We start from the raw sequence: 12,486 nt of genomic DNA on the forward strand, positions 1-12,486 counted from the left end.
CCAAATCAGTTACTTATAGCAGGAGTCCTTCCAGGACCTGGAGACAGTATGCTTTTCTAATGTCTTACTCTGGCAGGCCTTGACATAGAAAAACTTGTAAAGAAATTTCGTGCCTTGAACCAAAAGATTTGGTTAACATTCCGATATTCCTTGCTTTAAATTTTTTAGTCAGAAAAAAACAGAAGGATGTAATGTGTAATGTTGCTACATGCCTGGCTCTGTGTTAGTTTCTCTCTTTCTCTCTCTCTATATATATGTGTAGCTTTTTGCTTTTAATCCTCTTAAGAGACCATGTTAGATTTCTTAGAGATGGATTAGATGATTTCTTCAGTATGAAAAACTTTTAAAATATTTTCTTGTTTTCTTTTTGATTCTGCAGAACAAATCACTTTTTATCACTGGAAACAAGTTGTGCATTTTTATTATGAAATGTTTTTTGGAAATTGTGCTTCTGAAGTCAAGCTGTTACAACCAATTTGTAAGAATCATTATTTAAAGGTGGTGGTCAGTTTCACACTTTAGGGAAGAAACTAAGGAGATTGGAAAGGACTGACTCAGAAGTTACCAGTTCCTGCACAATATACATGAAATTACTTGTAAATCATAGCTTCTAAAACCAATTGTGAGTTTCAGTGCAAACCAAACTGTTCCTCCTGTCCTCAATTGGTTCACCTTTTTCCTATGCATAGGGAAATTATTATCTGAATTTTGAATAATCAAGTAAATGCCTCATCTGTCTTCTTTAGACTATGATTCATTCATTCTCAGATTTTCTGTTGGATTATTAAGTAATTCTTGATGGTTCTCTCTAGTAATACTGTTTTCCTGAAAAGAAACTATACTTTTCCCAGTGTGTTAGACTGCTTTGTTGTAGCTTTCTGTTTTGCAAGGCATGTGGAATCTTTGTTCTCTGACAAGGATGGAACTCACGCCCCTGCAGTGGAAGTACGCAGTCTTAGCTCCTGGACCGCTAGGGAAGTTCCTGACGTGGCCTTCTAAGATTGTTATAGTAAAACAAGTGGTTTATGTAAGTACTAAACAGGTGGTAGATTCCTCTTTATCTTACCCCAATTTTTTCTCTTGAATGTTGAGCTCTGCACAAGAGAACTGAATGCTGTTTAGCTGTCTGGGACATTTTAGCCTTATGATATCAGCCCTCTTTTATTTCTCTCATTGCCTGTCTTTTTCCTTTGTTGCAGTCTTTAATATTTTATTCATGCTAAAACCATTTACTTTACCACTTTCACCTTTTATCAGCAGACTTCTGCACAGGGCAGCTGCTAATTTTAAACCAGAAGTTATTACTTTCCCTCCCCTGGGGATGTAAAGGTTTAAAGATGGTTTTGTCCACACTGGTGTTTTTAAACAGATGAAATTGGAAAGTTCCTCCGTTTCTCCAGAGTTGTGTTTTCAGAGTAGTGATTTTGTTTTTTTGACCTTCAGGGTTGTGGTCCTAATATATTAAGTTGAAGTTCAAATCTCTCGGGTTTAAATCCAGAGAGACTGTGATATGGGAGTTCTCCCAGGTTAGCCTGGAGAGTTAGTATGAAATCCCCATTTGTCTGACATTGGGATGGAATTAGCAAAGCTAGGGACTTTCAGAGCTCCTTAATGTGACTTTCTGCCTATCTCACCTGACCCATGATGTCCTTGTGGTCTAGCAGAGTTTCCAGGAGGGTTCCCCCTTGTCCACTGAAATTTATGATAGAAGTTGATGGAAAATTTCAGTTTGGTCTAAGATAGCTTTCCTTTACCCTTGAGAAATCTGTAGAAAACTTATTTACTCTGTCTTTAAAGAGAAGTAAAGAAGCACCCTTGCCTCAGACCTCTTTATAAGGTAATAGAGTCAGTGGTTCAAAAATAAAAACAGTATAAAAAGGTACTTACTGAAAAGCCTTGTTCCTCCCCATCAATCCCATACCCCCTTTCTCCTCATTAAGCATACATGTATGTTCTTTCTCTCCCTTTCTCCCCAAATTTTAGCACACTGTGTATACCATACCTTACTTAAAAAAAAAAAAAGTATGCTGCAGTTGTTGTCTAGAGTCCTTATAATTTATTGAGTTTTATAATGATTTACGGAATGGTATGGCTATATACTACAGCACCTAAATTGACAACATATTTTGGAACAAGGTGTTCTATTATTATTTTTACTATTAATTCACATTTAATGTGAATCATGGTCCTAAAAGCATCAAAATGTGTTCATAGTATCTTGCAGAGAGAACAGCACCATTGTACAGCCTGGGTCTTGTCCAATTTATAGTTAAGAGGAATAGTCCTTTATAGTCACTGTGGTATCCTGAGTACACATGATTGTTACGTAATGCGGCTAGTCTGTAGCAACTTTTTGAAAATATGTGAACACAAGTTCTTGAAGGAGATACCTGGCCAGATCTGGTTTCCTTTACCCTTTGAAGTCTTCTTTATGGTTGTTGCTTCTGTTGTTAAATAGTCCTCCATGAACTGGAGCTGGCCTGATATCATGAGCTAGGAAAATAGTTTGAGGAGAGTATTGGGAAATTCCATGCCACAGCTGACTTTCTTCTCTGGAATGTCTTTAATAATACCATTTAGCACTCCTGTCTAAGGGCACCATTGTGCATTGATGACTCCATGAAAACACTAAGAAGAGACGCTGAGCTTAGGTGCCTTAGTCCCAGCACAGGTCAAGGGATGTGTTGTGCTTCCCAAACAAATCCCACTTACATATGTATACACACTGTCCCACAAACATCCCCAAGCAGAAACCAAGGCTAGCTAAGGGACTGGGCCCAAGAAAAATTTGGTTGCATGGTCTTAAATGTGTCTTTCAGAGTCTGGGATTTTGAAACCATCTATTCCAGTGTTTCTCAACTGCTGTGTTGTGATGCATCAATTCATCAATTGCAAAGTGTGACTTCCCTCAAAACATTAACTTCACCAGGCCTGTGTTCAGTAGGGGCTTTTGGTAGTGGGACTTGACTTCAGCTTTTTGGAAGACCAGGCCCCACCCCCACCCCCAACCCTATCAGTTCAGTTTAGTCACTCAGTCGTGTCTGACTCTTTGCAACCCCATGAATTGCAGCATGCCAGGCCTCCCTGTCCATCACCAACTCCCAGAGTTCACTCAAACTCACGTCCATCGAGTCGGTGATGCCATCCAGCCATCTCATCCTCTGTCGTCCCCTTCTCCTCCTGCCTCCAATCCCTCCCAGCATCAGGGTCTTTTCCAATGAGTCAACTCTTCGAATGAAGTGGCCAAAGTACTGGAGTTTCAGCTTTAGCATCATTCCTTCCAAAGAACACCCAGGACTGATCTCCTTGCAGTCCAAGGGACTCTCAGGAGTCTTTTCCAACACCACAGTTCAAAAGCATCAATTCTTCAGCGCTCAACTTTCATAGTCCAACTCTCACATCCATACATGACCACTGGAAAAACCATAGCCTTGACTAGACGGACCTTTGTTGGCAAAGTAATGTCTGCTTTTGAATATGCTATTTGGTTGGCCATAACTTTCCTTCCAAGGAGTAAGCATCTTTTAATTTCATGGCTGCAATCACCATCTGCCGTGATTTTGGAGCCCCAAAAAATAAAGTCTGACACTGTTTCCACTGTTTCCCCATCTATTTCCCATGAAGTGATGGGACCATATGCCATGATCTTAGTTTTCTGAATGTTGAGCTTTAAGCCAACTTTTTCACTCTCCTCTTTAACTTTCATCAAGAGGCTTTGGGTTAATAGTGAATCAACAGTCCCTGGAGAGACAAGGGGCCTCAGACTCCTTTCCCTCCTTCTCCCCCTCCCCTTCCCAGAGGCTGAACTTCAGGAGATCCGTCTCACTGACCTCAAGTCAGAGCGTGATTCTGCCCCAGCTCCTCTGCTTCTGCTGAATATCTACATATGCTCTGGGGAAAAGGAAGGCTGGGAATTCAATCCTACAGAAAGCCAGTTTCGACAGAACTTTCCCCTCAAGGAGAGAGCCTTTTCATACATTTTGGATACCACCCCCTCTCTCCCCCCCAGGACTCTCACTTTTTATCACAGACACCATTCATCAGTTGTGCAACAACAGTCACTATCGTGCAGTTAAAGTGATTTATTGAGGTCTCGGCCTCGGTGGTTGGTACAGCCTGAGGACATTTTGGCCCTCAAAAGGTCTTTAAAGTGCCTCCTTCCCTACTAGAGCCGCCCTGCTACTCTCCTCCCTAACCAGCTTCATTTTTCTTTAGTTCTTCCACTTTGGCAATGTAGATCCTCATGGCATCCATCTTGGACATCCCTTTATTTTCATTCCATGCCTCCCACTTGGCCTTGGCTTTCAGGTCGGTGGCAGGTGGGGCCGGGATGTTGCAGTCGCCCTGGGTGGCCTGTTTGTAATAGCTGTACACCAACAATTTCTCCTGATCGCTCACCGGCCCCTTCAATTGCTTAATGGCAGCGCAGGCCATCTCAAACTCCACTTGGCACATGGGGGTGCTGAGGCTGGGCCCTTCTGCCCTTTCTAGGTGGTGTCCGGCACTAAAAGCTGGAGGATGGAGAGTTAGAAACATTCGAGGCTGGTGATTAAGGCCGGGAAGGAGGGAAAGGGAGACAAGACAATGTGAGGGAAGGACAGAGGATATGCGTGGGTTTTCTTACAGTACAGATTACAAACAGGGGCCTCTTGAATTAGATCTCCCACACAGGCGTTCTGGCTCGCACCGTGCATTTTCTGCGAAGAAGGACAATCACTAACATTTCAAAGGTGTTTGTGATGCCAGAAAATAATGGAGCAACTGCTGCTGTCAGAAGAAAGAATGCTGTGGTCCCATGCGTGGGACAGGAGCCCCGCTGCGGGGGAGGAAGGCTCTCAGGGAGTGGTGTGTCCATGAAGGTTAGTGGGCAGCCTGGGGAGGGGTATTTAGTGAGAGTGAACAGTGGCGGGGGTCGGATTACAGGATGTTGGAGAATGCGAGGCCAAGGACGGAGCTAATGGGAAGGACCAACTGGAACCCAGGAAACGGGGGTTGCACTGACTCCTGGCTGCGCGAGGCGGGGACTGGGGGTGGGCGGTCCTTTGGGGGCGGGGCCCGGGGAGAGGGAGGGGCGGAGCACGGGTACCTGCCTGTTCTTTGGTGGGAGGACTCCGGCCGGTAGGGGGCGCTGTGGGCCTGGCGGTCCTGACGCCGCCGGCGGTTAGGCGGGACCGCGCTTGCGCGCGGGGCGGCGGAGGCCGGGTCTGTACCGCCAGAAGCCCGAGCTGAGACTGCGGGCTGGGGCCGAGGCACGGCCTATTGTCCCGCCCCCCGGGGCCGCCCATTGTGCCGTGACGCTTACGTCGCCCTCTCAGCGCGGAGAGGGAGGGGCGGCCCGCGCCGCCGCCGGAGTCGCCGCCATGGACCTAGGTGGGTGTTCAGCTTCCCAGGCCCGGACCCACGTGGGCCGTGTCCCACAATCGGTGACCAGGGAGTACTGAGCGGGCCTGGGATCAGGGAGGCCTCCGGACCGGGGAGGGAGTTGGGAAGGCGAGGGTGCCCTGGAGACCGGGGGTCGGGAGGCCGGGCTCTAGCCCACCACTCCTCCGCCCGCCACTGGCCAGCTCCAGGCCCCTTTCCTCGTGAAGGGCCCAGCGGATAAGAAGTTTGCGTTCCCGAGAGTTGTCAGGTTCGGGCACGTGCTTTGGAAAAGGCCGGGCTCCGGGAGCGCCTGGGAGAATCCGCTTGGATCCATGAGTCTCATTCATTGAACGTCTGCTGAGTTCTTGAGCAAGTATCTGACTCTCTTGAGGTGCTCGTGGATGGAAGGAGATAATACCATATCCGTTTCACAGAGTTTGGGCAACTTTTCACTGAGGTCACGTGTGTACAGGGTCGAGCCTGGTGCCTTTGCGCAAGAGTAGCGTTCTTCAGACCAGCAGTTGTGGGCGCCGGTTGCAGCAGCCGAGGTGGCACGTGCCTCTTGAATACTCAGAGGCCAGGTCTCGGAGAAGGGAGTGGGGAGCTGGTATAAATATGCAGCTGCTTGCCCAGGGCCAGCCCCCTCCCGCCAGACGTGCTCTTAAGGGCCTGAGACCTGGAGGCTGTCCTGGAAGAGCTGGGGTGAGGCTTCCTAAGGTGTGCGAGTATTAGGAGGCTGTAGAGGAATGTTCTGGACCCTGCCCCCAGCCAGCTGCTCCATGGTGGGAGGGTAGAGTTGGAAGAGTGTGGAGCCTGCAACTGCGGTGATCTCTCTCCCAGCCCCACTGCTTTGCAGTTCTGACGTCCTGAGCAAATTGCTTCTGAGTCTTAACGTTCCCATATCTGAAACAGGAATGGTCCTCAAAAGGTTGATGTGACCATCAAAAGAGATCTTATATGCATACCAACCAGCACAGTGCCTGGTACAGAGTAAGCACTAATCAACATAAGGAGTGGGCACTCACAAGCACCAGTTAACCATAAGTGATAAAACACTTGGGATTTGCCCAGCTATTAACTGCTTCTGGGACTTATTCCTTCAGGTAACACAGACGTCCCTGGAAGGTGAGTTTCCAGTTCCAAACATCTCAACTGAGCGGATAGTGCAATAAAATTGAATTTAGAGTCAAAAGGGAGCCTATTTGGGGACCCTGGCAGAGCAGCCTGAGCCAGAAAGAAGGCCCAGAACCCCCAGGGATACTCCTCGGCAACCAGCTCTTCCTGGGAGTCTGCCTCCACCACTGCACAGCCAGGAGGAATGCTCTCAGGAACAGTGGATTGCAGCAGAAAACAGTGGATTTATGCTCGTAATGGAAAAGGCAGGATAGAACCCTGGCCCATGAAGATGGAGAAGCTGTGTCCTTGGGGGCACGAGGGACTGGCCCTGAGAAAGAGGGGAGAAGTCAGGAATATTAAAGAGTGAGCAGTGTTTGTACAGTGATTTAGTTTCTGTAAAGGAAACACACCTTCGAGAGCTCTGTGTCATGTTTCTGAGCTGGAGGAAGGCAAAGAATAGGGGCAAGATTCTAGTTCTGCCAACGGTGGAAAGGTTTGGGGGAACCCGAGTTCATCAAGCACCTAATCGGGGTTTTTTCCTTTTTTGGTTGCACCCAGTCTTAGTTGTGACATGGGAGATCTTTTAGCCGGGGCATGTGGGATCTAGTTGCCTGACCAGGACTGAACCCTGCCTGGCCCTCTGCATTGGGAGCCTGGAGTTGTAACCACTGGACCACCAGGGAAGTCTCAGGCTCTTTGTCCTGACTCTTATTGTTGTTCAGTTGCTCAGTCATGTGAGACTCATTGTAGCTATGTCTTATCTAACCCTTAGCAGCCCTGAGAGATGGGTTTGGGAGTCAACAATGGGCACAGACCCAATGCCAAGGGCTTGACTAGTATATACTGTTAATATTTGACCCTCACAGTCATAATGTGCAGTCTGTATTATGCCCACTTATGCAGAAGGGAAGCTCAAAGAAGTAATCTGTCCAAGATGATACTGCTTCTGAATGGCTGAGCTAGGATTTAATATATGTCTGTCTAAACATCCCCTTCCTTGCTAAGTCTATGTCAATTCGTGGCTCACTGAAGGAAGGACTCTTCTGAATCAAGTGCAGTCTTTTTTATCTATTTTCCTCTTGCTTTCTACAAAAGAAACCAGGACCCTTGGCTGCTTATTCTCTTTGATGGAAAAAATGTAGGAATTGAACTGTTTCCTTAAAAGGCAGACCATTTGAAATCCATTTGCAAGACAAGATGTTTAGAGAAAAGTAGGGAGGCAGGACTTGTCTGAGTGCTGCTGTACCCGCAGCCCTGGCCCAGGCCCCTCCTAGTCTATGTTGTTACTTAGAAGCTCAGTGTTGTGTCCTGCAGTACGTACTTGGTGGCTGCTGTAGTTTGGTCCTGTCCTTGTGTTTTCTTTCTCTCTCTCAGCACTTCCTCTCCAAAGCCTCTGCTGGTCCGTCGTTTGCTGGATGGCCTCACCTCCAGGCAGATTCCTTGAGTCTCATTTCAAGGCTGACTTTCCAGCCCTCTGTTTCCATTCAGTCAGTTCAGTCGCTCAGTCGTGTCCGACTCTTTGCGACCCCATGAATCGCAGCACGCCAGGCCTTCCTGTCCATCACCAACTCCCAGAGTTCACTCAAACTCATGTCCATTGAGTCGGTGATGCCATCCAGCCATCTCATCCTCTGTCGTCCCCTTCTCCTCCTGCCCCCAATCCCTCCCAGCATCAGAGTCTTTTCCAATGAGTCAACTCTTCACATGAGGTGGCCAAAGTATTGGAGTCTCAGCTTCAACATCAGTCCTTCTAATGAACACTCAGGACTGATATTTAGAATGGACTGGTTGGATCTCCTTGCAGTCCAAGGGACTCTCGAGTCTTCTCCAACACCACAGTTCAAAAGCATCAATTCTTCGGCACTCAGCTTTCTTCACAGTCCAACTCTCACATCCGTACATGACCACAGGAAAAACCATAGCCTTGACTAGACGGACCGGAGGACATCTCTAATGTTCTGCCTTCAAACTCCAAATGACTAAAACTGATCAGTGTTCCCTCCCAGCCCATTTCTTGTGTTCCCTGTGTCCAGTGGTGCCTGTTGTCTTCCCAGTTGCAGGCTAGAGAGCTTTGTTGTTATTTAATCGCCAACTCATGTCCAACTCTTGTGACACCCCCTGGACTGTAAGCCTGCCAGGCTTCTCTGCCCATGGGATTTCCCAGCAAGAATACTGGAATGGGCTGCCATTTCCTTCTCCAGGGAATCTTCCTGACTGAGGGACTGAACCCAAGTCTCCTGCATTAACGGGCAGATTCTTTACCACTGAGCCACCAGGGAAGCTTCTAGAGAGCTGGGAGTCCTTTTGGATTCCTCAAGTAAATCCTTTGACTCCAGCTCTGCAGCGGCTCCTGGAGCCACCCCTTTTTCCCTGCTCCCACCAATCTCACTCAGAACCCTTATCATCTGTACCCCTAATCATGACAGCCCTAATCATGACAACCAACTGCTGTCTCTCTCTCTAACCTCTGCTTACTGTTCTGGAAATGTTTTCACCACGTTCTATCCTGTTGGACTTCTGTCTTCACAGGACCTTTGAATATCTGTGAGGAAATGACTATCTTGCACGGGGGCTTCTTGCTGGCTGAGCAGCTGTTCCGCCCCAAAGCGCTGGCCGAACTGACCAAGTCTGACTGGGAGCACGTTGGGCGGCCCATTGTGGAGGCTCTGAGGGAGATCTCCTCCGCCACAGCCTGCTCCCAGCCCTTCGCCTGGAAGAAGAAAGCGCTGATCATCATCTGGGCCAAGGTGCTACAGCCCTACCCCATCACCCCTTCCGACATGGAAACCCGCTGGCAGGAAGATGTGTTCTTCTCTGTGGGCAACATGATCCCCACCATCAATCACACAGTCCTCTTTGAGCTGCTCAAGTCGCTGGAGGCCTCTGGACTCTTTATCCAGCTCCTGATGGCCCTGCCCACCACTGTCTGCCGTGCGGAACTAGAGCGCTTTTTGGAGCACATGACCATCGACACCTCTTCCAAGGACGTGGCCTTCTTCCTCGACGTCTGGTGGGAAATGATGAAGCACAAGGGCAATCAGCAGGACCCCCTGCTCTCCCAGTTCCGGACAATGGCCCACAAGTACCTGTCCTCCTCCGATGACTTCTCCCACCCGCCGAAGAGGTTCAAGTCCGATCCAGATGTGTGTCCAACCATGCCCCTGCTGGCCATGCTGCTCACGGGGCTGAAACAAATCCAGGACAGGATCCTATGCCCCGGGATGAAGTGCTGCACCTTAGCCAACTTGGCTGACATGCTGACCGTGTTTGCGCTGATGGAGGAGGACCCCCAGGAAGTGTCTGCGACCGTGTACCTGGACAAGCTGGCCACGGTGATCTCCGTGTGGAACTCGGACACCCAGAACCCGTATCACCAGCAGGCGCTGGCAGAGAAGGTGAAGGAGGCGGAGCGGGACATCAGCCTGACCTCCCTGGCCAGGCTGCCGAGCGAGACCATCTTCGTGGGCTTTGAGTTCCTGCGCAGCCTGCTGCAGGAGTGGGGGGAGGAGCTGCAGGCCTTGCTCAGCAGCAGCCAGGGGACCAGCTACGACAGCTTCCGGCTCTGCGACAGCCTGACCTCCTTCAGCCAGAATCTGAAGCTCTACCTGGACACCACCAGCCTGGCCAAGGAGGAGAGGCAGGTGGTCTCCGAGCTGGCAGAGTGCGTGGGGGACTTCCTGAGGAAGACGAACAGGGTGGTGAGGAGCAAGGGCGGTGAGCAGGACATCACCGCCTCCATCGCCATGGCCATCATCGAGCAGAAGATGGACCGCCACATGGAAATGTGCTACATTTTTGCCTCCGAGAGGAAGTGGGCCTTCTCGGACGAGTGGCTGTCCTGCCTGCTCAACAACCGAGCTCTCTTCCGAGAGCCGGGCCTGGTGTTAAAGCTGCTGGAGACGGTGATGGAAGTCAGCACGATAGACAGGGCTGTCTCCGAACCTCAGATCAAACAGGTGTTCGACTTGATCCTGGAGTGTTACACACACCTCTCTCTACCAGATAAAAATAAAGTCCTCTCGGGGGTCCTGCTCTCCTGGGGGCGCAAGGGCCTCTCTGAGAAATTGTTAGCTCACTTGGAGGGCTTTCAGGAGGACCTCAACACGACTTTCAACCAGCTCACACAGAGCGCCTCTGAACAGGGCTTGGCTAAGGCTGTTGCTTCCGTGGCCCGCCTGGTCATCCTGCACCCAGAGATCACGGTGAAGAAGTTGTGCAGCATGGCTGTGGTCAACCTCGGCACCCACAAGTTCCTGGCTCAGATTCTCACTGCCTTCCCCGCTCTCCGGTTCATGGAAGAGCAGGGGCCAGACCGCTCTACCACATTCGTGGTGTCCTGCCTCAAAGAAACAGTCTGGACCAAGCTCTCGACACCCCGGGAGGAGAAGCAGTTTCTGGAGCTCTTGAGCTGCCTGGTGAGTCCTACAAAGCCCCAAGGGATTCCAGTCGCTGCTCTGCTCGAGCCGGATGAGGTACTAAAGGAGTTCGTCCTGCCTTTCTTGATGCTGGAGGTCAAAGAGGTGGACCTCAGTCTGAGGATCTTCGTCCAGACTCTGGAAGGGAGCACAAACCTGGAAGAATACTGGCTGCAGTCCTGCTCTCCGTTCCCGCTCATCTTCAGCCTGTGCCAGCTCCTTGATGGCTTCAGCAAATACTGGCAGCTCCCCAAGGAGAAGCGCTGTCTCCCCCTGGACGGGAAGGACCTGGCCATCCACATCCTGGAGCTCCTCTGTGAGGTGGTCTCAGCTAACACCGACACCTTCTCCCCAGACACCTGGGTCAAGTCGCTGTCCTGGCTCCACCGGAAGCTGGAGCAGCTAGACTGGACTGTGGGCCTGAGACTGAAGAGCTTCTTTGAGGGCCACTTCAAGTGCGAGGTGCCAGCCACGCTCTTTGAGATCTGTAAGCTTTCTGAGGACGAGTGGACCTCCCAGGCCCACCCCGGGTATGGGCCTGGCACAGGCCTCCTGGCCTGGATGGAGTGCTCCTCCATCTCCAGCAGCGTCTCCGAGCAGATGCTCGCACTCCTGGTGGTGGACGTGGGCAACCCTGAGGAGGTCAGGTTGTTCAGCAAGGGCTTCCTGGTGGCCCTGGTACAGGTCATGCCATGGTGCAGCCCCCAGGAATGGCAGTGCCTTCACCAGCTGACCCGGAGACTGTTGGAGAAGCAACTCCTGCACGTCCCCTACAGCCTGGAGTATATACAGTTCGTTCCTCTGCTCAACCTGAAGCCCTTTGCCCAGGAACTCCAGCTCTCTGTCCTCTTGCTTAGAGTTTTTCAGTTTCTCTGCAGCCAGAGCTGCCGTAACTGGCTCCCTGTGGAGGGCTGGAGCCATGTGGTCAAGCTCCTCTGCAACAGTCTGACCAATCTCCTGGACTCTGTTCGGTTGATACAGTCGGTTGGCCCTTGGGCTCAAGGACAAGAGCAGGACCTGACCCAGGAAACCCTGTTTTTCTATACCCAGGTCTTCTGTCATGTTCTGCACATCATGGCCATGGTCCACCAGGAGGTCTGTGAACCTCTCTATGTCTTGGCCTTGGAGATCCTCACCTGCTACGAAACCCTGAGCAAGACCAACCCTTCCGTCAGCTCCTTGCTCCAGAAAGTAAACGAGCAGCGCTTCTTAAAGTCCATCGCCGAGAACATCAGCCCTGAGGAGCGGCGCCAAACCCTCCTGCAGAAGATCAGCAACTTCTGACCTCCATGGGTCAGAAAACAGCCGGGCCTCCGCTTGGCGGGCTGGATGGGGACTGGGGCAGAGAAGCAGAAACTTTCCAGTCATGTGGAATTGTACACAAGCCCCAAAATAAGACAATAACAGTGTAAAGAAAATAGTTTCTTAGGTATTTGTAACATACAGGTTGTAATAAAATTCTTTTTGAGTTTCACCTTGCCTGTTTTGAGTCTTTCTCCTCAGTGGTCTTGGCTCCTCAATACACTCTGAAACCGGGCTCAGCTTGACCTGATCTCTTAGCTAGGGGGAACATGTTCATCGTTGGCTTCTCCCA

At 50.2% G+C, this 12,486-nt stretch overlaps 2 protein-coding genes across 5 annotated transcripts; one reads left to right on the plus strand and one right to left on the minus strand.

Annotated features, from left to right (window-relative positions):
- Window positions 1-55: 55 nt before the first annotated feature.
- Window positions 56-12,366, plus strand: GEMIN4 (gem nuclear organelle associated protein 4). 4 transcript variants are annotated; one of them, XM_019980715.2, is made up of 3 exons: window positions 56-1,027; window positions 4,659-4,859; window positions 9,007-12,366. In XM_019980715.2, the coding sequence occupies exons 2-3, from the start codon at window positions 4,796-4,798 to the stop codon at window positions 12,174-12,176; spliced, it is 3,234 nt and encodes a 1,077-aa protein (XP_019836274.2). In that variant the 5' UTR covers window positions 56-1,027; window positions 4,659-4,795; the 3' UTR covers window positions 12,177-12,366. The 4 variants fall into 4 exon arrangements, with proteins under 4 accessions (XP_019836274.2, XP_070628901.1, XP_019836275.2 ...); XM_070772800.1 differs by lacking the exon at window positions 4,659-4,859; XM_019980716.2 differs by lacking the exons at window positions 56-1,027; window positions 4,659-4,859 and adding an exon at window positions 5,238-5,370.
- LOC109573490 (diazepam-binding inhibitor-like 5) lies at window positions 4,068-5,285 on the minus strand. The gene is made up of 2 exons (XM_019980728.2): window positions 5,087-5,285; window positions 4,068-4,511 (listed from the first exon to the last, which is right to left on the minus strand). The coding sequence occupies exons 1-2, from the start codon at window positions 5,283-5,285 to the stop codon at window positions 4,192-4,194; spliced, it is 519 nt and encodes a 172-aa protein (XP_019836287.2). The 3' UTR covers window positions 4,068-4,191.
- Window positions 12,367-12,486: the final 120 nt, after the last annotated feature.

This window comes from Bos indicus, chromosome 19 (assembly GCF_029378745.1).
Source record: "Bos indicus isolate NIAB-ARS_2022 breed Sahiwal x Tharparkar chromosome 19, NIAB-ARS_B.indTharparkar_mat_pri_1.0, whole genome shotgun sequence".
In the NCBI taxonomy this organism is placed as follows: Eukaryota; Metazoa; Chordata; class Mammalia; order Artiodactyla; family Bovidae; genus Bos; species Bos indicus.

Bases quoted from the DNA above. Each gene is read 5' to 3' on its own strand.
- GEMIN4 (XM_019980715.2), top strand. From the start codon at position 4,796: ATGCGTGGGACAGGAGCCCCGCTGCGGGGGAGGAAGGCTCTCAGGGAG. The intron at 4,860-9,006 runs GTTAGTGGGCAG...CTGTCTTCACAG, and splicing joins GGAGTGGTGTGTCCATGAAG to GACCTTTGAATATCTGTGAG.
- LOC109573490 (XM_019980728.2), bottom strand. From the start codon at position 5,285: ATGGGCGGCCCCGGGGGGCGGGACAATAGGCCGTGCCTCGGCCCCAGC. The intron at 4,512-5,086 runs GTACCCGTGCTC...TCCATCCTCCAG, and splicing joins TCCCACCAAAGAACAGGCAG to CTTTTAGTGCCGGACACCAC.